General features: G+C 44.9%; 5 protein-coding genes across 8 annotated transcripts; 2 read left to right on the top strand and 3 right to left on the bottom strand.

The window, feature by feature from the left end:
* Window positions 1–572: 572 nt before the first annotated feature.
* On the bottom strand, window positions 573–2,340 carry LOC133170055 (uncharacterized). Its single transcript, XM_061302703.1, has 3 exons — window positions 1,792–2,340; window positions 1,367–1,481; window positions 573–1,277 (listed from the first exon to the last, which is right to left on the bottom strand). Exons 1-3 carry the CDS (start codon window positions 1,806–1,808, stop codon window positions 1,068–1,070), a joined length of 342 nt encoding a protein of 113 aa, XP_061158687.1. The 5' UTR covers window positions 1,809–2,340; the 3' UTR covers window positions 573–1,067.
* Window positions 2,341–2,754: 414 nt separating this feature from the next.
* hid1a (HID1 domain containing a) lies at window positions 2,755–8,251 on the top strand. Its single transcript, XM_061302579.1, has 19 exons — window positions 2,755–2,936; window positions 3,315–3,464; window positions 3,861–4,031; window positions 4,099–4,215; window positions 4,621–4,727; window positions 4,801–4,917; window positions 4,983–5,190; window positions 5,254–5,310; window positions 5,384–5,524; window positions 5,662–5,752; window positions 5,847–5,998; window positions 6,087–6,165; window positions 6,270–6,434; window positions 6,529–6,756; window positions 6,836–6,972; window positions 7,059–7,142; window positions 7,222–7,313; window positions 7,387–7,545; window positions 7,624–8,251. The coding sequence occupies exons 1-19, from the start codon at window positions 2,871–2,873 to the stop codon at window positions 7,685–7,687; spliced, it is 2,385 nt and encodes a 794-aa protein (XP_061158563.1). The 5' UTR covers window positions 2,755–2,870; the 3' UTR covers window positions 7,688–8,251.
* Window positions 8,252–8,771: 520 nt separating this feature from the next.
* Window positions 8,772–11,885, bottom strand: otop2 (otopetrin 2). Its single transcript, XM_061302715.1, has 7 exons — window positions 11,644–11,885; window positions 10,713–11,104; window positions 10,482–10,618; window positions 10,318–10,376; window positions 10,111–10,235; window positions 9,029–9,807; window positions 8,772–8,959 (listed from the first exon to the last, which is right to left on the bottom strand). Exons 1-7 carry the CDS (start codon window positions 11,694–11,696, stop codon window positions 8,789–8,791), a joined length of 1,716 nt encoding a protein of 571 aa, XP_061158699.1. The 5' UTR covers window positions 11,697–11,885; the 3' UTR covers window positions 8,772–8,788.
* An 812-nt stretch (window positions 11,886–12,697) lies between these two features.
* Window positions 12,698–18,493, bottom strand: ush1ga (Usher syndrome 1Ga (autosomal recessive)). 4 transcript variants are annotated; one of them, XM_061302631.1, is made up of 5 exons: window positions 18,021–18,493; window positions 17,775–17,927; window positions 14,159–14,612; window positions 13,275–14,065; window positions 12,698–13,192 (listed from the first exon to the last, which is right to left on the bottom strand). In XM_061302631.1, the coding sequence occupies exons 2-5, from the start codon at window positions 17,840–17,842 to the stop codon at window positions 13,189–13,191; spliced, it is 1,317 nt and encodes a 438-aa protein (XP_061158615.1). In that variant the 5' UTR covers window positions 17,843–17,927; window positions 18,021–18,493; the 3' UTR covers window positions 12,698–13,188. The 4 variants fall into 4 exon arrangements, with proteins under 4 accessions (XP_061158615.1, XP_061158614.1, XP_061158612.1 ...); XM_061302630.1 differs by having other exon boundaries at window positions 14,204–14,612; window positions 17,775–18,492; XM_061302628.1 differs by having other exon boundaries at window positions 17,775–18,492.
* A 1,636-nt stretch (window positions 18,494–20,129) lies between these two features.
* On the top strand, window positions 20,130–23,895 carry LOC133169986 (proton channel OTOP2-like). The gene is made up of 6 exons (XM_061302595.1): window positions 20,130–20,624; window positions 20,714–20,850; window positions 20,934–20,992; window positions 21,636–21,868; window positions 21,963–22,837; window positions 22,937–23,895. Exons 1-6 carry the CDS (start codon window positions 20,195–20,197, stop codon window positions 23,105–23,107), a joined length of 1,905 nt encoding a protein of 634 aa, XP_061158579.1. The 5' UTR covers window positions 20,130–20,194; the 3' UTR covers window positions 23,108–23,895.
* The last annotated feature ends 358 nt before the right edge of the window (window positions 23,896–24,253 follow it).

The following is a 24,253-nucleotide window of genomic DNA, read 5'->3' on the forward strand; positions in this document are numbered from 1 at the left end:
AAACGAAGCCATCTCCAGTACAGTAACACCGTCATGAATCAGAGAAATGCCTCGCGCCGAATTACCATCGCCTCATTTGTCATCTTTAATTAAGCTTCAATCATGGGTGGACTGACTAATAGGGACCGGTTGTGGCTGAGGGGGTAACCATGGCGACGCGGGTCACACTAATGCGCGTGATCTGTTATTGTGCGTGTGAGACAAGGACGTGCGGTGTGCTAATTAAAGAAGTCTTTGGCTGCTCACAGGTCAGAGCTCATTAGTGAGGGACTCAATGCACGGCCGCTTGTTCATTAAGAGCCAGAATGCGAGGAGCAAAGTTCCTGCTTAGACTTATGATGTCGGGAATTTTTTTTTAAAAATAGTCAGGTCTATAAATAACGGGGCATGGACACAATTTTAGTTCCTGCTTGTTTTGTGGACATTTTGCCTTCAAGTGCGATGAATATACACTTATTGATTCATATGGCTATGAATAACATTCCACTACTTTCCCTTTAGTTGCTTTCATTTTGTGATTTTTATTGACAAAATCTAGTGGTTGTAGATGACCAAACAAAAGATACTTTAAAAAAAAAAAAAAAAAAAAAACTTTTATTTTGAAATCATTTACAACAACAGTGGCAATCAATGTCATGTTAAATTCATGTACACAACTAAAATCATGAAGAAGAGAAAAATGCTGTTCAGAAAAAGGCTGAGCCTTCGCCCCCCCGGCTCTTAGGATGGACAGTGGACATACAGGCACAAATACACATGGAGGGGCTGCTGTGCTGTGCATTTTGTTTAGTAGTCGTTCTCTTCACTGAACAGAAAGGACAAGCTAAAATCGGCCGCTCTGGAGATGTTTTGGATCTAACTAGAAAGGGGAAAAGGACAGAAAGGTTCACAACCACGACCTCCCTGAGACAGAACCACCCACACATCCTAAACAAGTCAAAGCGACTGGTCCTAAACTTGTCATTTTGGCAGCTCCCGTCCAATTTTAGCATCAGTTTGGTCCCAGTTCTTAAATTATTGCTGATAATTTCCCCCTCCCTGATAGCTGACTAGCAAATATCGCGAGGTCACAGCTGCGTCTCTCGCGTTTGGCAGCGGCTGAGCAAGCTCTGGAAGTGCGCCTCCCTCAGAATGCGGTTGATAAGCAGATAAGAGGCGGCCGAGTCGCATGATTCGCCGGAGCTGAGGGGGCTGCAAGGGCCCGCGGCGCAGCGGCTACCGCTGGAGCTGCCAGATGCGTGCTCTGGGCTGCTGAGGCTGCTGGAGCTGTTGGACCACTGAAACAATAAAGCGCCTTGTCAATTGAATTGAGCCACTGACAAATGTGTCTGGCCAAGCTGTAAAACAGAATTATTTTTATTTTTACCTCCGAGTCCCAGGCATCTCGTCCCAGCTCGGGGGAAAGCGGGTGAGCTTGGTTCGGCCTTTTGGCTTGAGGAACCAGGTGGCCACTCTCATCACCACCACTGTGTTGCCTTTTCCTGTGTGGCAAACATACAGTAGCAATTGGATAAACACAATAACTATAAATGTAACAGATTGAAGACATCAACATCAGCTTTATGGTGCCACATCTTTTGTGCAGAACTAAAATATTACATAAGCACTGTAAGTCCCCCATTTCCTGCCCATTAAAATATCATAAGCTCCTTTACAGACGCCACATCTGTGTATATCTCAGAAAAGGAAATGTTCACGTTGATTGTGTTCTTTTTCTTATCGCTTTCTTATCAATGCTAACACGCATCCACAGCCCCTTATCACTGTTTGAGAGATGAACGAACCACTCACCTGCTTTCAGTCAACATGTGATGACCACAAATGTCAACGTAGATGAAGTTCCTTCAAGAATATCCGTCTGTGTCCAACAATCGCGCTAGCGGGTAGCTTGCATTTGGCAGCTATTAGCAAGCTTAACTAACTGGGCGGCTAATTGGGGTTTATGTGATGAAATTAGCCATTGCTACAAGTGAGAAAATCATACACGTTAAATGTGTGTTATGTGAAAAATTCGCAGATACTTTATATCACATAATAGCTAAATGGTGTCTCCTAAAGTGTATAAGCCCTCTTTCTTGGTCGTCACTCACAAGCTAACAGCGTTAGCCTTTATGCTGATAAGCAAAAAGTAGCCACCTGAAGTTCGTCGTTTAAAACACGCGTTAATTATCTTTCCTCATACCGATGCAATCTCCACACATGATAAACTCCGAACTCATTGAAAAAAAACTTGTAGTTTTAAAATCTAACGGTTAAAAAAACGAAGTTTATCTACCATGACCAGCCGCTGCGCCTGTGTTTACATCGTACTGCGCCTGCGCGGAGACCTTTACTGACGCCTTTACGTCATGTTGTATAAATATAAACTCCTTTTGGTGTCCTTCCATTTTGGGTCATTTAAAGAAATACATGACAGAAAACAAAAACATCACTGTGATTGTTAATAAAAAAAAACATGTTTGGTATGTTTGCTTTACCGTTCAAAAAGCATGACGGAATAAAATATATCCAAAAGATGTCGCTGTTTACAAAGACATCCACGTTAAACGCAGCCGTGGCTCTTCTACCCATTTTATTACTTTTATATAAACAGTTCATCTTAACAATACATATTGAACCACCCTAGTTTTAAAAGAAATACTCCCGTTAACATTTATTGCAAATGAGTGAACATCTCAAAACAATTCTCTTTTTGACGTCAGTCAAAACCAGGAAGTGAATAACCAATGGCGTGAAAACACAGCAAACCAGAACCCCGCCCCTTTCTCCTATGACTCAAGCCAAAGGACGGAGGGGAGATTAACAAGAACCCTCAGCGGCATCGGCGCCACTCTTATTATATCATCCCATTAAAATATAGAAATCCAACAATGGGGAATACCGATTCAAAACTGAGCTTCAGGAAAGCAGTGATTCAGCTGACAACCAAAACGCAGGTTAGATCATATTGTTGCAAATGTAAGCGACGATAATCAGACGGCGCGTTCACAACAGTCAGTCTTGCTGCATTTACCCATGTTAAATAATCATTCGGCGTTTCTTCGTGATCGCATTCACCGAAATGGAAAGACGCCACGTTAGCAGCATGCACATATGTCATAGCTGTCATACCAAAAAAAAAATGTTTTTACAAAATGATAGCTAAATCAAAGCTGCATGGTGTTGACATGGATGCGGCAGCAGGTGCATGCTGTTTACATTGTCGTCATCACTCACTGAGCAGGCGACACAATAGACTCACACAATGATGCTTCCGATGTACAATGCCGCATCGATTTCTACATTTTTGTTGAACATTTATGCATGTTTTACAGCCGGTGGAAGCCACAGATGATGCCTTCTGGGACCAATTCTGGGCGGACAGCACCACCACAGTCCAGGATGTCTTTGCACTGGTTCCAGCTGCTGAGATCAGGGCTCTACGAGAGGAGTCCCCCTCCAATTTAGCCACGCTTTGCTATAAGGTAAACACTGTAAACATTCGGATTGCTGCCTTTGCTGAACTTTTTGGAAAGTGCGTCACGGACCAGTGCTTCCGAACAATGTCCCGCTCTCAGATGTGGAAAGAAACGAGTCGCCTCCCTTCCCCCAGCTTTCTTTTCCACTTCCTGGCTCCTGCCTGAGGGTCGCCCTGAGAAAAACACTCTTAATGCTTTTACAAAGAATTGATTGATCAGACAAACTCCCCATTTGCTCATAAAGAGGCCCTGGCGTTTATGATCTTTCTGGTGGATGTAGTCCATTAGAGTAAAAGATGAATATGTGGTCTGATAAAACAATAGATGTTTTTTTTAAATAGTGTGTTCTTAGAGTCATTAATTGTCTACCCTAAACTTGAGTTTTGTGGCGCTTGTCCTCAGGCTGTGGAGAAACTGGTCCAGGGCGCTGACTCGGGCTGCCCCAGCGAGAGGGAGAAGCAAGTGGTCCTCAACTCCACTCGTATCCTGACCCGCATCCTCCCCTACATCTTTGAGGACCAGGACTGGAGGGGTTTCTTCTGGTCCACCGTGCCCGGTGCTGGCCGAGCAGGGGTGAGTGGCAAAAAAAAAAAGTTGTTGTGACTGACGGACCAATCTGCTATTTATTTATTTTCTTCAGGGAGAGGAGCTGGATGACGACGAAGGCGCTCGCCCCCTGGCTGAGTCGCTCCTCCTGGCCATCGCCGACTTGCTCTTCTGTCCTGACTTCACCGTGCACAGCCACAAAAGAGGCCCGGTAAGAACGACCCAGATCAGATTTGGGTGTATTTGTATTATTTCTCCTCAGTGTTTCCTCCTTCCTGCTGCAAATCCACCCCACTAAACCTGTCGCCCAAGTTGCTTTGAAAAATCAAAACAGAGCGTGATGACATTGTCAGTCATAACAGGAAGAGCGCTTTACAGCTAATGGGCCCGAAAGGAATGTCGTAGCTCTGACTCATTGACTTAAAACTCCATGCGTATTGAGCCAAGTACAATTAAAAAGCATTTCAGTTGTGAGAAATATTGTGTAATTGACACAAAGAGCTGCAAGTCACACTTTGATTGGCTAGATTGAACGAGATTTTTTTTTTCCCAAACCTTCCTTTTATAAAAATGGAAATGAGCCATTCCACGGACGATACCGTTTTGTGTGTTGTAGGACTCTGTGGAGAACATGCACTCCATAGACAGCTGCGAGTACATCTGGGAAGCGGGAGTAGGCTTCGCGCAGTCCCCCCCTCTCAACTACATCCACGATTTGAATCGGTGAGTTTCCGACTCTTTCCCTCATCTTGCCCGGCTTTTGACTCCTCATGGTTTGGATCGGATGCCGGGCCAGCACGGAGCTGCTTAGGTTGCTGCTCACTTGCTTCTCCGAGGTCATGTATCTGCCAGCCTCGACCGACAACCACGTTCTCAACCCCTGGGTGACCTTCTTCTGCTCCACTGAGAATCGGTAAGCCGACGTTTGTCCTCGTGATTTTTTGAAAGAGGCGGGCCGAGCACACTGTTTCTTTTCAGGCACGCTTTGCCGCTGTTCACCTCGCTGCTCAACGTGGTGAGCGCCTACGACCCGGTGGGCTACGGCATCCCGTACAACCACCTGCTCTTCTCCGACTACCGGGAGCAGCTGGTGGAGCAGGCCGTGCAGATCCTCATTGTGACCCTGGAGCACGACGGAGGGCCTTCCCACTGCCCGTCGTCTCCCTCCAGCATGGAGGAGCACGAGGTTTGCTAACCGCCACCACTTTGGATGATTCATTTGAATAATCCTCCCTTTCTCTCTACCCAGTCTACCGGCCCCGAGAACCTTTTTGTGAATTATTTGTCGAGGATTCACAGAGAGGAGGTAGGGCCCTGACGACAGCGGTGAGTTAACATGAGGATTTTCTCCCTGAAGCTTTTGTTTGTGTTCCGTCCAGGATTTTGACTTTGTACTAAAAGGGTTGGCCCGTCTCCTCACTAACCCTTTGAGTCAAACGTACCTGCCCAATTCCACCAAAAAAATCCAGTTCCACCAGGAGCTCCTAGTACTCTTCTGGAAGCTCTGCGACTTCAATAAGGTAGTCGAGCACCCACAGTTTGACATGTTAAAACTAAATGTATTTCCAAGTTCTAGTACAAATCATGCAAATGATCATTTTATGCAAGTTGAGCAACGTTACATAAAATTCATCCCAATTTTGTGTTCCCGTGGCAGAAATTCCTCTTTTTCGTCCTCAAGAGTAGCGACGTATTGGATATCCTGGTTCCAATCCTTTTTTACCTTAACGATGCTAGAGCCGACCAGTGTAAGTCGTCTCATGTTTGCTCACCCCACCCATAAAAAAAATATTACCAGGAAAATCCTGACTGAAGCATATGTTTGTGTGTGTGTGTGGGCAGCCCGTGTGGGCCTCATGCACATCGGCGTGTTCATCCTGTTGCTGCTGAGCGGCGAGAGGAACTTTGGCGTTCGCCTGAACAAGCCCTACGCTCTCCACGTGCCCATGGACATCCCGGTGTTCACGGGCACTCACGCCGACTTGCTGATTGTGGTGAGCGGCCCGACCGCGTCGCCATGGAGACCGGCCGACCTTTTTCACGGTGAGAGCTGACCAGCTGTCGCTCTGTTTGCTTTTGCAGGTCTTCCACAAGATTATCACCACGGGCCACCAACGTTTGCAACCTCTCTTTGACTGCCTGCTCACCATTGTTGTCAACGGTGATTCATTCGCTTCATTTTTATGGATTTAATATTCCTCCCTATTAAAATAGTTTGAATTTTTTTTTTTTTTTTTTTTAATAACAATCCATATTTTCTCTCAGTGTCGCCATATTTGAAAAGTCTGTCCATGGTAGCGGCCAATAAGCTGCTCCACCTGCTGGAGGCTTTCTCCACCAGCTGGTTCCTGTTCTCTGCCGTCCAGAACCACCATCTTGCCTTTTTCCTCCTGGAGGCGTTCAATAACATCATCCAGTATCAGTTTGATGGTAGGAGACGCTTCTAATTTTGTTTTGGTCATACGTCAATTGCTTCGAGATGTGATTAATCATTAATGTGATTCACCCCCCCCCCCCTCCCCAGGGAACTGTAACCTCGTGTACGCCATCATCCGCAAGCGTAATATTTTCCACCAGCTGGCTAATCTTCCGTCAGACCCGGCCACCATTCAGAAGGCCCTGCAGCGAAAGAGGAAATCGCCCGACGTTATCTCCCGCACCAGCTCGCAGGAGACCGTCTCCATGGAAGGTTCCCGACCCGCCGTGCCTGCAGAACCTGGCACCCTCAAGGCCAGCCTGGTCGCCATACCTGGTACATCTACTTTTTTTTTATTGTTAATATCATCAATCAAGAAGTAGACATGGTAAGGAGCTAATTTATTTCTTTACAGGCATTGACAAACTGACCGAGAAGTCTCAGGTGTCTGAGGATGGCACCATGGTGTCTATCCCCAAGATCCAGCACTCAGCGCAGATTGCAGCCGGCGGGACCAGCGACACCGAATCCAACTCGGGCAAAGACAATGAAGTCAGTGTGTTTCTGTTCTTCTGCCTTAGGGGCAACAATCCAAGGAGCTCAAAGAAAAGTATATGTGTAATTCTTCCTTCCCACAGGATGTTTTCTATACTGAGGCCGAAATGGAGAGAAGTCGTTTGTCAAGTAGTTCAGCATCAAATTGGGTTCCCACACCAGACTGGGTGAGTAGATTCACCTTCTGTTCATAACAAGAGCTTACCTGAACACAAAAGCATTTCACTCTGGTCTTGTCCTTTCCAGGTCCTGTCCTGGAAGTGTAAACTTCCCTTGCAGACTATCATGCGTCTGCTGCAGGTGTTGGTTCCACAGGTGGAGAAGATCTGCATCGACAAGTACGCGTTTGTTGGATCAGATTATTGTCCGTTTTTCCGTGCCCGCTAAATCTTCCCGTTAATGTCCCCGCAGGGGTTTGACGGACGAATCGGAAATCTTGAAGTTCCTCCAGCACGGCACATTAGTTGGCCTGCTGCCCGTGCCTCACCCCATCCTCATCCGGAAGTACCAGGCCAACGCGGGCACGGCCATGTGGTTTCGCACCTACATGTGGGGTGTGGTCTACTTGCGGTGAGTATCTCCCATATACTATAATTAACTGGGATTTGATTGATTCTAATTGTGCTATTTTGTCTCCGCCCCCTCCAGTAATGTGGACCCTCCCATCTGGTATGACACGGATGTGCGCCTCTTTGAGATTCAGAAGATGTAGACGGCAGAGCGGATAGCCGACCACGTTAACGCAGCATTCTCATAATCCTTACGAAGCATGTCAAACGTTTCTTATCGCGGATCAATATTGTCCATAGGCAATTTGTTACATGTCGTTTTGACCTGTGCAGCTGCTTTTAGTCTAAAAAAAAAAAAAAATCAGGTCAAGTTTGACTCAGAAGGCGGTTTGGTCAAAGGGACATTGGTAAGTTTTGTTTTTTTGCCGTTGTGGCGTGAGAGTTCTAGCCTCCAATTTGGGGATGGGTGTTGGTAATGCACTGGGTTGGTTGTTTGACACCTCATAATTATTCCAAACATGAAACCTCAGCCATGCCAATTGCCACAAAAAGGTGGATATTTTGGGGGGGGCGGGAGCAGTTTGACATGCCCAAAGTGAATTTAACTTGCACCTTTCTGTATCATTACAAACTAGACTGGATTGTTTGATTTCTATCGTTGCTTGTTTAAAAATTGTATTTACCTTAAGTTATTCTAAATACATATCGCGATGTGAAATGTGTGGATATTAATGCAGTAATTAAATATTTTGAGACAGAACATCTGACACCGTGCTTTAACCAGTGCTCATTTTATTTCTTGACCAGAAGATGGCACTATTTCCCCCCCTTGATGCTGAAGATTAGGGCAGTGCTTCTCAACTATTTTCTGTTACGCCCCCCCCTAGCAAGAAGAAAACTATTCGCGCCCCCCCCCCCCCTCCCCACCGTGACTATCCTAACTTGTCTTGTAAGTCGTAAATTGTTGCACTGTCGCAAACGTCACAGAAGTAACAATGGGAGCGCCACTGCCCCCTGCTGGGAACATGCGCAATTACACTTTATTCTAGTACTGCAAAAAAAAAGCCTGTTCCCCAGGGTCGCACGCGCCCCCCCAGGTATAGCACGGGGGGTGCGTCACACTATTTGAGAAGCACTGGATTAGGGTAATGAAGAAAAAAAATTGATAGTTCAAAATCTTCATTTTATAGACAGAATTTTCTGATCATTTTACGTTAAAAATTTGAGATTCATTTCATGTTTCAGTTTTATTGCTAAAAAAATAATTTATTACAAAAACTTGTGCGGATACAGACAGGCGAGAACTATAAAATAATATACACCTCGAAGAGACTGGCCACTGAATGCATGCGGTAGAAGATTCCAAAAGGCAGTCCGATGTTGACTATGGCCGTCCACATGCTGAACTTGTAAAACTTCATCTCCACCGTGTGGTTGAACTGAGGTCTAGCTCCAAAGGCAGGCATGAGCCACAGCTGTCGAGGCAACAACAAACAGGATTAAAAGTAGGAACCCCATTATGGTTAAAATTGTGCTGAACTTACAATAATGTTGGCGAGCATTAGAAAGGCACACACTTCCTTCAGCACTCTCCTCTTCCAGTTTGGCCGCTCGGGCGGCGTCAGCCTGCACCTTGAATTTTGCCGGTTGGTGACGCCGCTGGCCTCGGCGTGCAGGGTGTCTTCCTGCATGGCGTGGAAGGGCTTACGGTAGAGGCCCTCGATGATGAAGTAGTTCTGCAGGCACAGTTGCACCACCATGAGGACAGCCCACGACAAGTTTACCGCATCCAGGAGGTCCTGAGCCCCCGTGGCTGCCACCGCCACAGCAGAGAAGTAGCTGATAATCAACTGGCCCATTGAGGCCCCCACCAGGAGTTGCACGTCCAGGCTGCGGGCAGGGTTCTTCTCAGAGATGTGTTCGCGGTGGTCCAGTCGGTAGATGACGCAGCCCACCGCGGTGTAGACGCACATGAGGCTCACAATCACTATGTTTATGACGAAATGGATGAGCAGGGCATTGCGGCGCATGGCCTCGTCTTCCAGCGTGATCTCCACTTCGTACACGACGAAGGTTACCAGGCCCACCACCACGACCATGAGCCCCAGCACAGGGCCCACGCTGATCTCCTTGGGACGGAACTTTGCCCTGCGGTGGCCCTGGTTGTCCGCCAGGCGGCCCACGTTCTTCCACATGACGTAAGCCATGGCCGAAGCAAAGAGGCTGTACTCAATGTTGAAGGGGTACAGGTAGTAGAAGGCCTCCTTGAAGGCGCTGCACGCTGAGTGACTGCAGCTGCACTTGGCCTCTAGGTTGTAACTGTCTGTCATGGAGACAACAGATACAACACATTAACGGAAACTAGTTTCCAAAATGCGGCAGCATTTAATTATTTAATTCACTTAGGGTGCTGCTGTTTTGGTTGGCAACAGAGTTAATTGTATGTTTCTTTTATGCATACCAAGGTTATTGTAGTCGCATTATAATGACAAATGTTTTCTTAAAATTGTATTTATGTCCTTAAGTTTCCTGAAAGTGCTTGACCTGAAATGTATTGTGATTTACATCTTTTATTTGAGTAGGGGCGAGCCACTTAAGAAAACTGACGACCTCATGCCTCCAATACCTCTGTACATCTTGAACGGGAAGCTGACATTCAGATATGGGGCATCCATTTGGTGAAGGGACTCCTCGGTGACGCTCGCCATCCACACCACCAGGTTAGTAGAGAGCATTAGCATGAGGCCGCACCTGGCAAGAGGGGGAAAGCAAACTGACAAAATGATTCAATAGATCACATTGGAGGGGAATTCTGCGAGAATGCCGTTTGTACCGTGTCACACTTGTGTGGAACTGCACGCAGTCCTTTGCGTGGACCCACAGGAAATAAGTCTAAGCGGAAAAAATTATCAACCAGTCAGACCGGTCTGGCGACCTGTTATGGATTACAATTTGTTCGAGCACCAGGAAGTATTCAATTTTAAAATAGTAGACCACCTGGGCGATTAAGAACACTGCTTGCACGGCAGGGAAGGCCACTTTGACGGCAGAGTCGCAGTGCAGGTGGCCGATGTAGTTGGCCATTTTGAAGATATCCATGAGCAGACTCAACAGGCCAAAAAGCACAAGTCCACCTAGAGGGGGGGAAAAAAAATGAGGCATTTAAATAATTAAACTCAATCATGAAAATCTATGAGGTGAGTAGTGAATGATCCCCATCGCTGTTACCTCGGAGCCACACCGGCCCGGCATGGCTGTCAAGAGTCATTAGGTTTTTGTTCTTGCGGTAGGTGACAGTGACGTACAAGAGCATCCAAAGCATTGTGAGGGCGAGAAGGACGATGAGGAAGATCTGGCGGTGCACGGTTGTGACGGCCACGCTGTTGATGGTGCTGCTGCCAACCAGCGCGCAGCCCAGAATGAGGACGTTGATGCACACAATGACAGATAGAAGCCAGGCGCCATCGTGGTGGGTGCGTTGCGCCGGCGCCTCCACATGGTGTGCGTACTCCGGGGCCACCTCCTCGTCACGCAGGTGCTGGATGTTTTCCATCTGGGCGGCCGTTTCGATGTTGGATGAGTGGCCATCTGTATCACTGTTTGGGGTCTTCCTGCATGTACTTATTAGAAACACGTTTTTTTGTTTACAGAGGATACCTGAATTTACATTCCTTAGTATGCCATCTCTGGTAATTTACCAGAAATGTTCCACCCCTTTTGCAACTTCACAAACAAGAAAGTTAGTTTCTTTCGTCATACGATCACCCCCCGCACTTTCTGAATCAGGACAAATGTTGGAAATAATGTAGTCCACGGTTTCCAATTTTGTTGTATTCACTGAGGGCCAATAAACAAACCAGAGACGAATACCCAATGTAAATACAGTGTTCACTGTCACCTTTGAACTTTTAACACTTTATTGAACTAAATTTAAATTAATTGGTGCAAAAATTGGCAAAGTACATCAGTAACTAAATTGAGACAAACATAAAATTTTACTGTGCAGCAATTGTTTTGGACGTTTTCTCAAATGTAATTTTTCTCAAAACACCAACCCTGCTCAGTTTGGGATTCAGTGCATGAACTGTTTACAAATCGGGCCTTAATCAAATCGCCATTTGGTCCATTACAGTTTTTTTGCATTTATGTGTTGCCTTACCTTGTGAACAATAAGTTGCAGTTCCTTAGCATCTTTTGTGCCACAGTTCTCATTATGTCTTTCACACAATACAGACAATAAACACTGACGTCAATTGTTAAACAGGCGCCACACTTTTTTTTTTACTTAAAAACTCAAATAAAATTGTGTAATTCGACAGGTCTCAAAGGGTAACGCAAGCAATATAAAGAGAAGGGAAGGCCGAAATGTCTTCGCCCGTCCGTCCAGCCTCGGAGCTCGATACGACCACCAGGTGAGATTGGTTTATATTTATTACGTGTCGTCACTTCCGTCAGATACAAATGCATGTTTTATTTTTAGATTTTCATGTATTACATCCAATCTATCTTCTTGCTACCAATACGTTTCAAATAAATATACATAATTTTATTTTAATTTCTCAACATTTTGTTGTATCAAGCTAGCAGTGGTCCATGGTCCCGACATACGCGGGTTCCAGGTTACGAACTGCGCCTGTCAAAACGCGTCATCAGTATGCACGCGCAATCGCCGCCCATCATTTGATTTGATTTATATTACTGTGGTCTCGTGTTTTTTCCATATATTAATATTTAGCCTATGACTAGTGTTGTGGTGGCGTCAGTTACTAATGGGCTACGGTCGTTTTATTCTTAACGAAGCGAGTGTGACGTCACATTCCTGCAGGTCAGTGCCAGGCAAGTTATGTAATTGGGGGGGGATTAGATGAATTACGCAATGTCAAAGGTTGACAGTGTACACAGATTTTGAGTATCCTTTGTTTTGGCGGAGGGTTGGTACCATCGCAACTGAACGAAAATAAATGATTTGATATCTGGATCGGCACCAAATTCCAATGGGTTATTCCTTTGATATCTGGATCGGCACCAAATTCCAATGGGTTATTCCTTGCATAAATTTCTACTCATGGAAACAAAAAAACAAATCACAATGTGATTGTAATGATGGGAGGAAAAAAACAGATAATAAATCAAACACATTAAAATCCTGCAAAAATGACAACATACTTACTCTGCGAATGAAAGTGCAAACGCTGAGAAAGTATACGCAAACATGAAGTCCAGCGCATTTATTGCATAATATAAACCAAATACTAACACATTAACACTGTGCGGAGAAAAGTACACAGAGACGATAAAATCCTTCAAAGATATCGCTATGACTGACATTATCTACATAAATATTGACTCGACATGCACTACACAGCGTGTGCAATTACAACAAATGATGATAAGCGAGTATTGTAAAAGTGTCAAGGCTCGAGTTCACACATAACTGCAAGTATGCAGTTGTCTGGCCTGCAAATTTGAGGCCGAAGAAATTGTGATTTTGCATTAATAACATCGAGGGGCATGCTCCAAAAATATGCATGTAAAGTGTGTAAAAGACAACATGAGAGTCTCAGTCAACCCCACGGGGGCAAACGTGTCCGATGACACGACAAGTTTGTTCAACCACTTTGAATCTTGACATGGATCCTCTCCATGGTAGAGGTAGATGGTTTAGTCGTCTCTCTTTGCAGTGATGCTTCCACCTCCGCTTCAATCATCTGTACAACACGATCGGGGAGAAAAAAACATATAAGGAGAAGAAGCTGCTATATAGAAAATGGAGGAATGAGAACTACTCACAGTTCAGTGTCATCAATGCACTCGGGGTCCTCTATGGTCTCAAGGCGTCTCTGACAGGCATCTAAGATCTTTTTCCTGGGTCCTAAAGGGATGTGGATGCTCCTGAGATCCTGGTCAGAGCAGAGCAGCAGTGCTTGTAGGTCGATCTTTTCCCTCCTAAATATGGAGAAGAACTCGCTCATGCCGTGCGTGGCCAAGAAGACCTCCAAAGGGCTGGTGAGGGCCTCATTGTCGTCATCCAGTCCCAATTCCACCTCCTCCCAAGGAAGTTCCTCCAGGTTCCTCTCCTGCAGGCTGCGAGCGCTTCCGATGCTGTCCTCGTCCAGACTGGGACGAGGGTGCAGTCTGCCGCGGAAATGCACAGAGTGACCCGAGCCCTCGGTTCCGTCCGGATCGCCCATGTCAAACATCCCCCCGCTCACGTAGTTCCTCCTGAAGACCATGGTGCCCAGACCGGGCCGGTTGAACAGGGAATCGTGTCCCGAGTCCGTGCTGACCTCCGAGTGATCGGCGTTGATTCCGTGGAGGTCCGGCTCGCTGATGGCACGTGAAATGGTGTCGTCGTGATCTCGGGGGAACATGTCGCGGATGTTGCGGCGGCCGTAATCCTTAGGGTTGACGTACGTTCCGGGTTTGAGGAACATGACGTCGTTGCCCAGTTGGAGTCCAGAGAGGGAGCGCACGCTCTTCCTCCCGTCCTCGTAGATTTTAAAGGTCCCTTCTCCTTGTTTCCTTTTCTCCAGCTTCTTCTGGATTTTTGTCTTCCCTCGGTTTGTGGCTTGAAGAGTAGCCTGGTAGAAACAAAGCAGAGATTCAATGATGTACATTGGAACGCTCGTTGAGTCATTGCTAATATTCGCCGCACGGTTTTAAACGTAAACAACCTGCGAATATGGCACACCGACGGCGGCCTCGTCCAAGTTGCGCACCTTGTGGCTAACCGAGCCGCTGCTGTAACTGGAAAAACTCATAACATCCGACACGGATGCCTCTGGCGCCTCCTTGTGGTACTTCTTCTCCATGCGCTTATGGTGCTTCTTCTGCATCTTGGCGCAATCTTTGATGCGCTGCTCGGCGTCTCGAAACGCCCGCTCCTTCAGCTTGTTGACCAGCTTGGGGTTGAGCCCCATTTGCTTGGAAGCGATGGAGTCCAGGTAGCGAACACAGTCCATGTGGTTCTTGGTGGCGGCCATGTTGAGTGGCGTGTGGTAGTCATTATCAAGGCACCAGATGTTGGCGCCGAACGTCACCAGGAAGAAAAGGCAGTTGTGGTGACCGTTGGCAGCGGCGAGGTGGAGAGGCGTGTTGCCCCAGATGTCACACTTGTCAGGGTTCCCTCTGTGAAACACAACGGGGTTCAATTGCTTATGCTAACACTTTTTGAAAAACATGTCAGCCTTTTTTCAAAACATGGCGGCACCATCGGTTTTGAGTTCCCAGCAAACCTTGTTGTCACCTCCTTGAGAGTCACACAGCGGCTGCAATTTGATCTACGGCTTGTCGCCGCTACTGCTCGGCCACCCCGGCTCGTGTTACACGCCGGCCTTTCAAAAAGGTTTCAGTCGGCTCCCACCGCATAATTGTGCATGGCGGATGATCTCAGACGCATTCCTCAAGTCTAATCATGACTGGTAGCACAATGTGCATCTTTCACATCCTGTAGCGCGAGCTTTAAAGAATGTGTCGATAATTTGTCTGATATTTTTCACGTACTAGTAATCGAAAGTGCCGAGTGGACGCTAAATGGGTAAGGCAAATTATTTGTGTGGTTGCATCAAAAGATTTTCCCATTTTTCCCTATTGTTACACACCTTCAAATAAGAAACCTGTGAATTTATTTAAATATCGGGGGGGAGAAAATATATAAGGCTGCGTACTTAAATGATGTGCCACAAGGTTCGAACAAATCATCAACAGGCTATAAGTAAACATTAAAATATGACATGTAAATTGTATCTGAAGTAATTTATGATATTCTCAGTTCGGATTACATAACGTAAGGAATGGTGATAGCTTTATGCGTGCTAATTTATGTGCCGTCGTTGAAAACGCTGAATACGAGAGGGTCGTCCGTTTGTTTACCCCTCGAGTGTCTTTTATCTCACTACGGAACGTTTGCTTTACATAACGCCCGTTCGCCGAGCATGGCATGTTCCTGAGACGCGCTCATCGTTATCATTCAATGGCAGTTATTTATGTTAGTACATGATGTATCATTCGAGGGATACTATGTCCTTACAGGCCTGCGGGGACGGTTGTTTGCACAGATTCCGTAGGAATTGGTAGATTTTGTTTTGTTCAGCAGACTACTCGTATTATCGTCTGTGTTTGATCACGAGATGTGGTAAAAATTTGGAATTTTCTAATATGACAGCCTCACAGCACCTGAATCATTTGTTCGTGTGACACAGGCTTTAATTAAGGCGGCGTCATAATAGGCCCATTTTTCTGACTTGCAAGCGAAACAGGTCAGCCGTTAACGATGAGCCTGTTTTGTACTTTACCATCCTAGCGGTGCCTCACGCTTTTGTGCTTCCACTAAAAGTCGGCCCATTTTCAGATTTTTTTTCCACTTGGTCACAATTTTGTTTAAACAGCTCCGACAAACAGGATGTTTATGTAAAAGGCCAACACAAATGTCGCCGTGCCGCTTTATCTTCTAAACGGACGATCCACTGCTTATTTTATCAAGCGCGATCTTTTGTGATAACAGCCACGTTATAAAAGTCACAACGATGGCCGCCGGCTCTTGTTAAAGTGTCACGCCAACGGCATCCATAACAGTGCGGCCATTTAGGGAGGCGCCGTAATTCACATGCTTTTTACGGGCCCCAACGTGGACGTTCCGGCGAGCGCGCAGTAAAATATTGAAGAGGGAACGCATGGCTGAAGAGCATTTAATGAAATGCGATAACTCGCACATGACCTTGAACGCCGTGACGGCGTAGTGACATTTCAGAGTCGTCATTAAACCACCCTGCCGGGCGTTAAAGATAACTAAGTATCTTCTGCCTTTGTGTATTGCTAACCATCGAGGGTAGTGCAGTCGGACACATCTTTATGCTCAAGGGCAGCAAGATTTTTCAAAACAGGTGGGCCAGGTCATTTGTAGATTCAGTAGAAAATTAATAAAGGTGAATGTTCCTTACGTGGGCAGTAGCGGGCAGGCTAATTTATACATATTGTATATTACACTAATGACTGCTCAGTTAGCTGCAGTAATATTAATCATTTTTTGGAGAGGAGCTCAATTAAACTGCTTGTCCACGTAAGTTGCTGCAGCATTGGTGTTCAAATCAATGCAACATCAATGCTAGCTTCGTTAGGCCGTCTATCGCGTCTTAATGTGTCCAAGTTGGGTAACCAAGGATGATTTACAAGTTCAACAACTCATTAAAAATAACTGTTTAAAAAGTTTATATCGATAATCGACTATTTATTTGAAAAATAACCTAATAACTTATTCTGATTGTTACGTATACGTGTAAAATTAGCTATAAAATTGGTGTGTGAAATGCATATGACTAATATATTTTATTTTGTTATTTATAAATATATTTTAATTAATTGATTCTAGGGTGGGAAAAAAGTCAATCTGTATGTAGTTTATGTTTGATGGACAGTTATTTAGTTCAATGATCAGTTATCCAATTATTATTTGCTATTTAAATGTAAAATCCAGGTTAAAATAAACTCTTAAATTCATAGAAAGTCTTCCCACCCCCGAACAAAGGCTCATGTTTTTTTAAAACAGTCACCAAACAAGAAATTCTGCCTGGTTGTTGCTGCTTCCAGTCATTTGCTGGCGCCACGTCTAGGACCTTCCGCATCTTTATCTTCCTCTAATGTCATACAATATACACCATGTGGACCTTCACATAGCAGACTTTGGGGTTGGTCAAATACACGCAAGAGCATTCTCGAGTGAGAGATTGAATGTTGTCCATTAAAAATGATAAAAAAAATAAATACATAAAATAGGGGGGGGGCAAAGTCGCATATTAAATAAATCTCATTTAAGGTTATCCAATAGATGGATTCTTTTTTTTTTTATCGCAAACTGGTGACTTTTCCATAAATGGCTATTTGAATCATTTTCATACCAATTGATTTCATCATAATTGAATCATCTTTCTCCACCTACGCCTTACCTTTTCACCAACATACAATTCCCATTGTTTAAGTTTTGTAATGAAGTCGTACTAATTAACAAATAAATAATAAAATTATTAACAATAGGGCAATTGTGTGATAGAGGCTTTCACGGATTTTACAAGCACGGCATTCTGCACGAGACATTCTCACCATATAAGGTTTGTGTGTGTTTAGGAGATTTGTTCAAATATAAACACGAATCTGCTTTGCAGACACGTATTTCTTATATTTTGGTTAACTTTTTTTTTATTAAATGGCAAAAACTGAAAGTACATAGAAACAACTTAACACCTGTCTGGTGTAGGTGTGCCGGATTTTTTTTTTTTTTTTTTTTTTTGTACCCACCCCCTCGCTACGATGAGCCGCAGAGCCTCCAGGTTCCCGTGGTAGGCCGCCCATAGCGTCGGTGTCATGCCATCCTCATCGGGCGCGTTGAGCTCCTTGCGTGTGGCCTCCCTCAGCAGGTCCAGGTAGCCGTCCCGGGCCGCCTTGTGGTACCTGTCATTCATGGCGACCCGTTAGTCCGTCCTGGTTCGTTTGGCTTCATCGACACTTCCAGTAACGCCAGTAACACCACCAGTAAAGCGGCACCTCCGCTACCGCCGTAGTCCTCGTCGTTAACCTCATAGCGGAGTTGCCGAGCGTCGGTCAGTCGGTCGGTGTCCGGACTCTCCCGAGTCCCGAAGACTTGTGCGCGTCGCTGGTATCCAGGGAGGCGACGACGCGGTCGCTCATCGCTCAGGCAGCCTAAACACTGCTCCCCCGTGGCCGATCTGCTCCTAAACACGTACACATGAGGGACCCTCACGAGTACTCCAAATATAATGAGGAAATACTACCACCGTCATTACGACTCTTTCTATGATTATATCTTTGTTATTACTACTGGTACCACCAAAATAACTACGACTGCTGCAACAAAAAAGTTATAGCAGCAACGTACTGTTCTTTTGGTATTGATTTTTGCCCATAGATTTTTTTCTGAATAGATTTTGATGATCAGGCTTTGTTGGGAAAACATTCCCTGACCTATTGACTGACTGGAAGGCGGAAATTTTAGGCCTTCTTCAAACCTGTTGGTGTTGAAGTCTCACCTCACTGGAAGCATATATGCATGACCTAAATGAACTTCCTCATTGGAACAGGTTGAGATTATTTTAAGCCTGATGTGTCTGATTACAACCACGGGCGCATACAAGGAAGGTTCTACGTTTTATTCGGGCTGTTGCAATGTTTAAAATGCGCTCCACCTGACTCCACCTTGACAAGGATCTTGCATGGCAACTAATAAAAAAAACCAAGTATATTAAAAAAATGGATGCATCCGAGTTCTCACACGAGACTCAATTGAAACCTGCATGACAATGCACAGAAATAGACAAAACATCTTAAAAGGAGCTTTGAACAGCATTAAAAACCTGAAAGTATTCATTTCAAGCATCAAATCAAAGATAGGCAAATGTATTTGCTTCTCACGCCTATTCAGTGAATTTCCATCATGCTGAAATTGTGACGGTCAAGTCAAAGTTGGCTTTACCGGTCCTGCGAATGAGAAAATTCGGATGTTCATAATGTAAAATGTACATAAAGGTCAACTGTCGAGAAATTATATACAAACAGAACATTTGATGTGTGTTATGAGAAGGAACCGGTTTCAGTGTGCGATGGGAATTAAGGGGAAAAAAAAGTATTACCGGGAATTAGGTTTTGAACTTTAGTGGAATATTTTGAGCAAAACAGGCCTTGTTTGGCCACAATATGTTTTGCGGCTCACGACAGATTTATTGACCTTTATGGCTCCTCCAGCTGTTTGGGTGCTTATAAAAAGGGGAACGGACACCTCTGCATCCCACACTTGCCGTCAAGTTAGCCTACAGGTAAGTTCCCAACCTCCGCATTCTCTTTTTTGGGGGTGTTTTGAATGAGTGCATGCTATTGGTGAGAGTTAACAATGTACAAAGACTTATTAGGAATCTGACATTTTTACTTTTAATGCCTTCATTTGAAAACGGACATTTGTACTTTCTATTACTTACTTTGTCAAAATAGGCTTGTTACTTTTTTCAAAATAGGCTTGTTACCTTCCGCAGACGCAAAAAAAAATAAAAATAAAATAGACAGAGGTAAACTCAACTGTAGATGAGATTTTGATTGATTTATTGATATTTGGGGGATTTATTAGTCTATAACAATGATGGCGCACATGTGACTTATTAACGTTACAGAAAAGTGCATCATTCCTGTCAGCATTAGTAATTTACCTTTTTTTTGTTAGCCGGTTCACAGTGTTGCTCTGTCACTCTTATAAAAGCGTAAATCTTAACGAGTTATTTTTTAGATTAAATGGCGTTTAAAAAATTTAATAAAGTCAGCAAACATATTAGAATATGCTGTTTAAATGGCGTGAAAATCAGAGCTAACGCTACTTAGCTTTTTTTCATCACTGTGTGAACACTACAAAAGTTTTGCCAACTGTCTATAGGTGAAAGTAAAAAGTTCCATTCAGTGCGTTTGTTTTGTTCCTCTTTGTATGAAGCACAAGTATTGAGTATTGTGACTTTGGCAAGAGATGGAAACTATGTGCCATTTGCTGACGAACTCAGCCGAAGCTGTGTTGCAATCTCAAAGTGTCAATTATGTTGATTCCAGTCACGGAAACATTTGAACATGGGCGGGTTCTTTACGGGGAACGGCACACAAGCTTGTAAAACCAGTCACGTCTCGAAAAGGCGCACAGATGCCACCGGTCATTCAAATGCAATGTTATGTCGCAGGACATGTGCTTGAACATGGGCTTCCCATGCAACTGTCTGGCCGACGGGAAGCTCTGTGAACCCTGCAGGATGAGCAAAGACGGTCACGACGTCGACTCCCACCACGGCGCCGTGGCGGAGAACACGGGCGAGTCCGAGCACCCGAACAAAACAACGAGTTCTCCCAATAAGGAAAGGGACAGAAACTGGGGATGGATTCTATCCGGGGTCATCTTTATCAACATCCTGATGTTGGGCATCGCGTTGGTGAGCGGCAGCGCCTACGAGCACGTCGACATCAGTATGTCCGACCTCCAGGTTTTCATGGTCATCATCCTCATCCTCACCTGCATCTGGATGATCTACTACATCATCTTCACGGCCAGAATTGATAACGCAGTGGCTTACAGGGACCAACACGCCGGACCCGTTTGGCTCAGGGGTATGGAATCTTGACAAATCTATATTTGGGGAGGGGGGGGTTGATTCCGAATACATAAGTGTCACTATAATGTCCATCTTGCTCCGCAGGAGGAATGGTGCTCTTTGGACTCCTCAGTATCATCATGGACATTTTCAAGATAGCGAGCTACGTCGGCTACCTCCACTGCGAGTCGGCCATCAAGATTGTTTTTCCTGTGGTCCAACTTATTTTCATTGTTGTGCAGGTAAATGTCAAGTGTGCATGCTCATTACAATAGCTATTGTTGGAATTACCCCCAAAGGTTTTAACTGGGAAATTTGTTATCAGACATATTTCATGTGGGTCCATGCCAAAGACTGCGTACAGCTCCAAAGGAACCTTACACGGTAAGCCACGATTTGGATTTTTCACTTTAAAACAGGCAACGGCCCTTTAATATATGTACAAAAACATGGACGGACGATGGATGGATAGACACGTTGACGCTGAGTTCTGGATTGAAGTCACAAGTGGTTCTGAACTTGTTGTTCGACTCTTGCGGTCTATTTTCCCCTAAATGTTTCGGTTAAATTCTGAACTGCATGAGCGTGAGAATAGACTCAAGTTCCATCTCATTATACAAAGAAGTGCTTAAGCGTAAATCCGCATATACAATAGTAAATCATTTTCAAATCATTCCATTCAAACACATGCATGAAGCTGCCTGTGTCTCTAAAGGTGGATTTAGCAACCACAAAACGTTTTTGCGTCACAGCAGCAGCAACGCAAGTATTAATAGGTGGAGAATCGAGAAAAAAATTGGCACCACCATTCTTTTTTCAGTCAACTATGAACGAAATAAAATCCGGTTCAGCCACATAGTCATGAGAAAATCTCATGGCCTGACCTTCTGCCCTCTAGTGAAAGCATTTTTTATTGTTCCGTCTGTCATTATAAGTTGCTGGCATGGATCGATCAGCAATAAAACATTATGTGTAGTAAATAAAAGATTTTTGAAGAATTAAGTTGTATTGAATCATTTCCCGGCAGGTGCGGTCTGATGCTCGTCCTTTCCATTAATCTGGTTTTGTGGATGGCTGCGGTCACGGACGAGTCCCTGCACCAAACAGCCCACCCAGATGGCGGCGGCCATGGTGGCGGCCATGGCGACGACCACGGCAGCGATAACGGCGGCGACCACGGTAACGACACGCACGGATCCGACGACCACCATGACAACAGCTCTCATAAGCTCTGGGGACGGATGATCTACATCCAGAAAGGTACAGAAGATGCCATTTGAGAATCGTTTGAGCTCAAAACCACATTTGAGTTTCAAAGCGGATCTGATAAGCTCGCGTTCTTTTCCCGCCGCAGCGAGTTACGGCGAGGACCAATGCAACTGCAGCCACACGTCCTGTACCATGTTCAAAGACGCCTACTTCTACCTGTACCCCTTCAACATCGAGTACAGCCTCTTCGCCTCGGCCATGGCCTACGTCATGTGGAAAAACGTCGGGCGACTGGGCAAGGCCCACGACCCGCACAGCCACGGCCACGCACACAAGTTCCACTTGAAAGACGCACTCATTGGCCCCCTGGTGGGCGTTCTGCTGGTTTTCGCCGGCCTGGCCACATTCATTGTGTACGAGATGGACATGAATGAGGACAAAGAAGATGACCACAGCAAGAGAGACCAAGCGCTGTTGATCCACTTTGTCATAAACATCGTGATTATCAGCCTGATGCTAGTGGCCACCCTGGTCGGCACCACCATCTACAAGCTGGACCGCCGGGAACATGACTCAGAGAAGAACCCCACACGTAGCTTGGACGTGGGCCTGCTGGTGGGAACCTCCATGGGGCAGTTCATCATCAGCTACTTCACGATAGTCGCCATGGTGGCATCCGGAGCCCGGGGCCACCTTAACAGGCTCAACTTGACCTGGGCTATACTGATGGTGATCCAGATCGGGCTGCAGAACTTCTTCATCGTCGAAGGTCTCCACCGGGAGCCTTTCCACGAAGAACAACATCATGAGCACATAACCACGATGACCAACACCTACGCCGTGGAGCACTACAGCAAAGAGATGGATGGTCTGCAAGGATCGGAAATAAGAGCCAAGCCTGAGATGGAGGTGCCGGCGGTGAACCCGTTTGACCGCATCGTGCACTACCCGCATAAACTGACGTGGAAGAGGAGAGTCCTGAAGGAAGTTTCCGTTTTTTTGTTGTTGGCCAACATCATTGTGAGTATCGTTTTACCAACTTGCCAAACCCATCGCTGAGCTTTTACACTCAACTATTTTAAAACAACAAAATTGCTAACGTTTGCTTCTTTTCGCCAGCTGTGGATCATGCCGGCGTTCGGCGCTCGCCCCCAGTTTGACCACCCGGCTGAAACGGAATTCTACGACTTTAACATGTGGGCGGCCATCGTGAACGTCGGACTGCCTTTTGCCATCTTTTACCGCATGCACTCAGTGGCTGCCCTCTTGGAAGTGTTTGTCATCTCTTAAGTGGACGATCTCCGTGGTTTATTCTTTTTTTTTTTTTTTACATCAAACCAAGAGTCCCCAAACTCTTTTTGAAGACCGGTTTCACGTTAAGCAATTTTTCAACAAGTGATTAACAACACAACTTAGCTTTAGCAACACTCAATGGAGTAGTTGTTGCCGGTCCCATCTTGGGGAAATTGTGAGCGTCTTTCTTCTGTCCAGTCTGTGCCTGATTTATAAATCAAAACTTCAAGATGCAGATTTACAAATTAATATCTTTTCCTACAATCGTTTTGTGCCGCACAGTACTAGTTCGCGGCCTGGTGGCTGGGGATCTGATTTATTCCACTTATCCTAGTTAGGATGACAGGAAAGCTGGAACTTATCCAAGCTGAGAAGAGGGGGAAGGTTTGTTATACTCTGGATAAACAACCAGTCACACTCAAACAAGTGTTCACTTGAGCCAACATAATGAGAAAACCAAATCAAGCACAGAAAAAGCATGCAAACACTGTTTCTGTGCAGTTTAAGGCTGACGTGTTCGCCATTTGCGCGGTTCCACAAAATGTTTGTACAATATGAATGTAAATTTTGTTTCTCTAAAGACACTTTAGTAATGTTGTAAAGTTTTGACTGATGCAATTGCTATTGATGCTTATTTTATTATTAAGGGAGAAAAGTATTTCTTTTCGTAAATAAATACATGTGTAAGTGTATTGTGTACAGATGCCGAACGAAAATAAATTAATTGCATTCTTTATAGGCTTCAGCGTGTATTAAAAAATAAAGACAAAAAATAATAAGAATTATTTCAGGTGGTCATGATTATTGCCTTTATGTAATTTGTCATTCTGGTCAAATTTCTTCTGGCCATTTATTATTTGAGATAACACAAATAGTTAAAGATTTTTTAGACCTTGATGCAATACAGTTATCATATTAGATTCTCCTGTTGTCATAAAAACATTAACTGGATTTTCTTGTAAAAAAAACCGTAATCTATATTTCTTTCCAAAAAGTGTATTTCAGACTTTTTCAAACGGATGATGCTTTCTTATGGTATCTATCTATCGCTACGAAATAAAGGTTTTCATAAACACCAGCAGGTGGCAGCGTTTGCTCTGCCAACTACACGCTCCTAAAATGAACTAATATTTACATTATTTG

This window comes from Syngnathus typhle, linkage group LG17, assembly GCF_033458585.1.
Source record: "Syngnathus typhle isolate RoL2023-S1 ecotype Sweden linkage group LG17, RoL_Styp_1.0, whole genome shotgun sequence".
Taxonomy (NCBI): Eukaryota; Metazoa; Chordata; class Actinopteri; order Syngnathiformes; family Syngnathidae; genus Syngnathus; species Syngnathus typhle.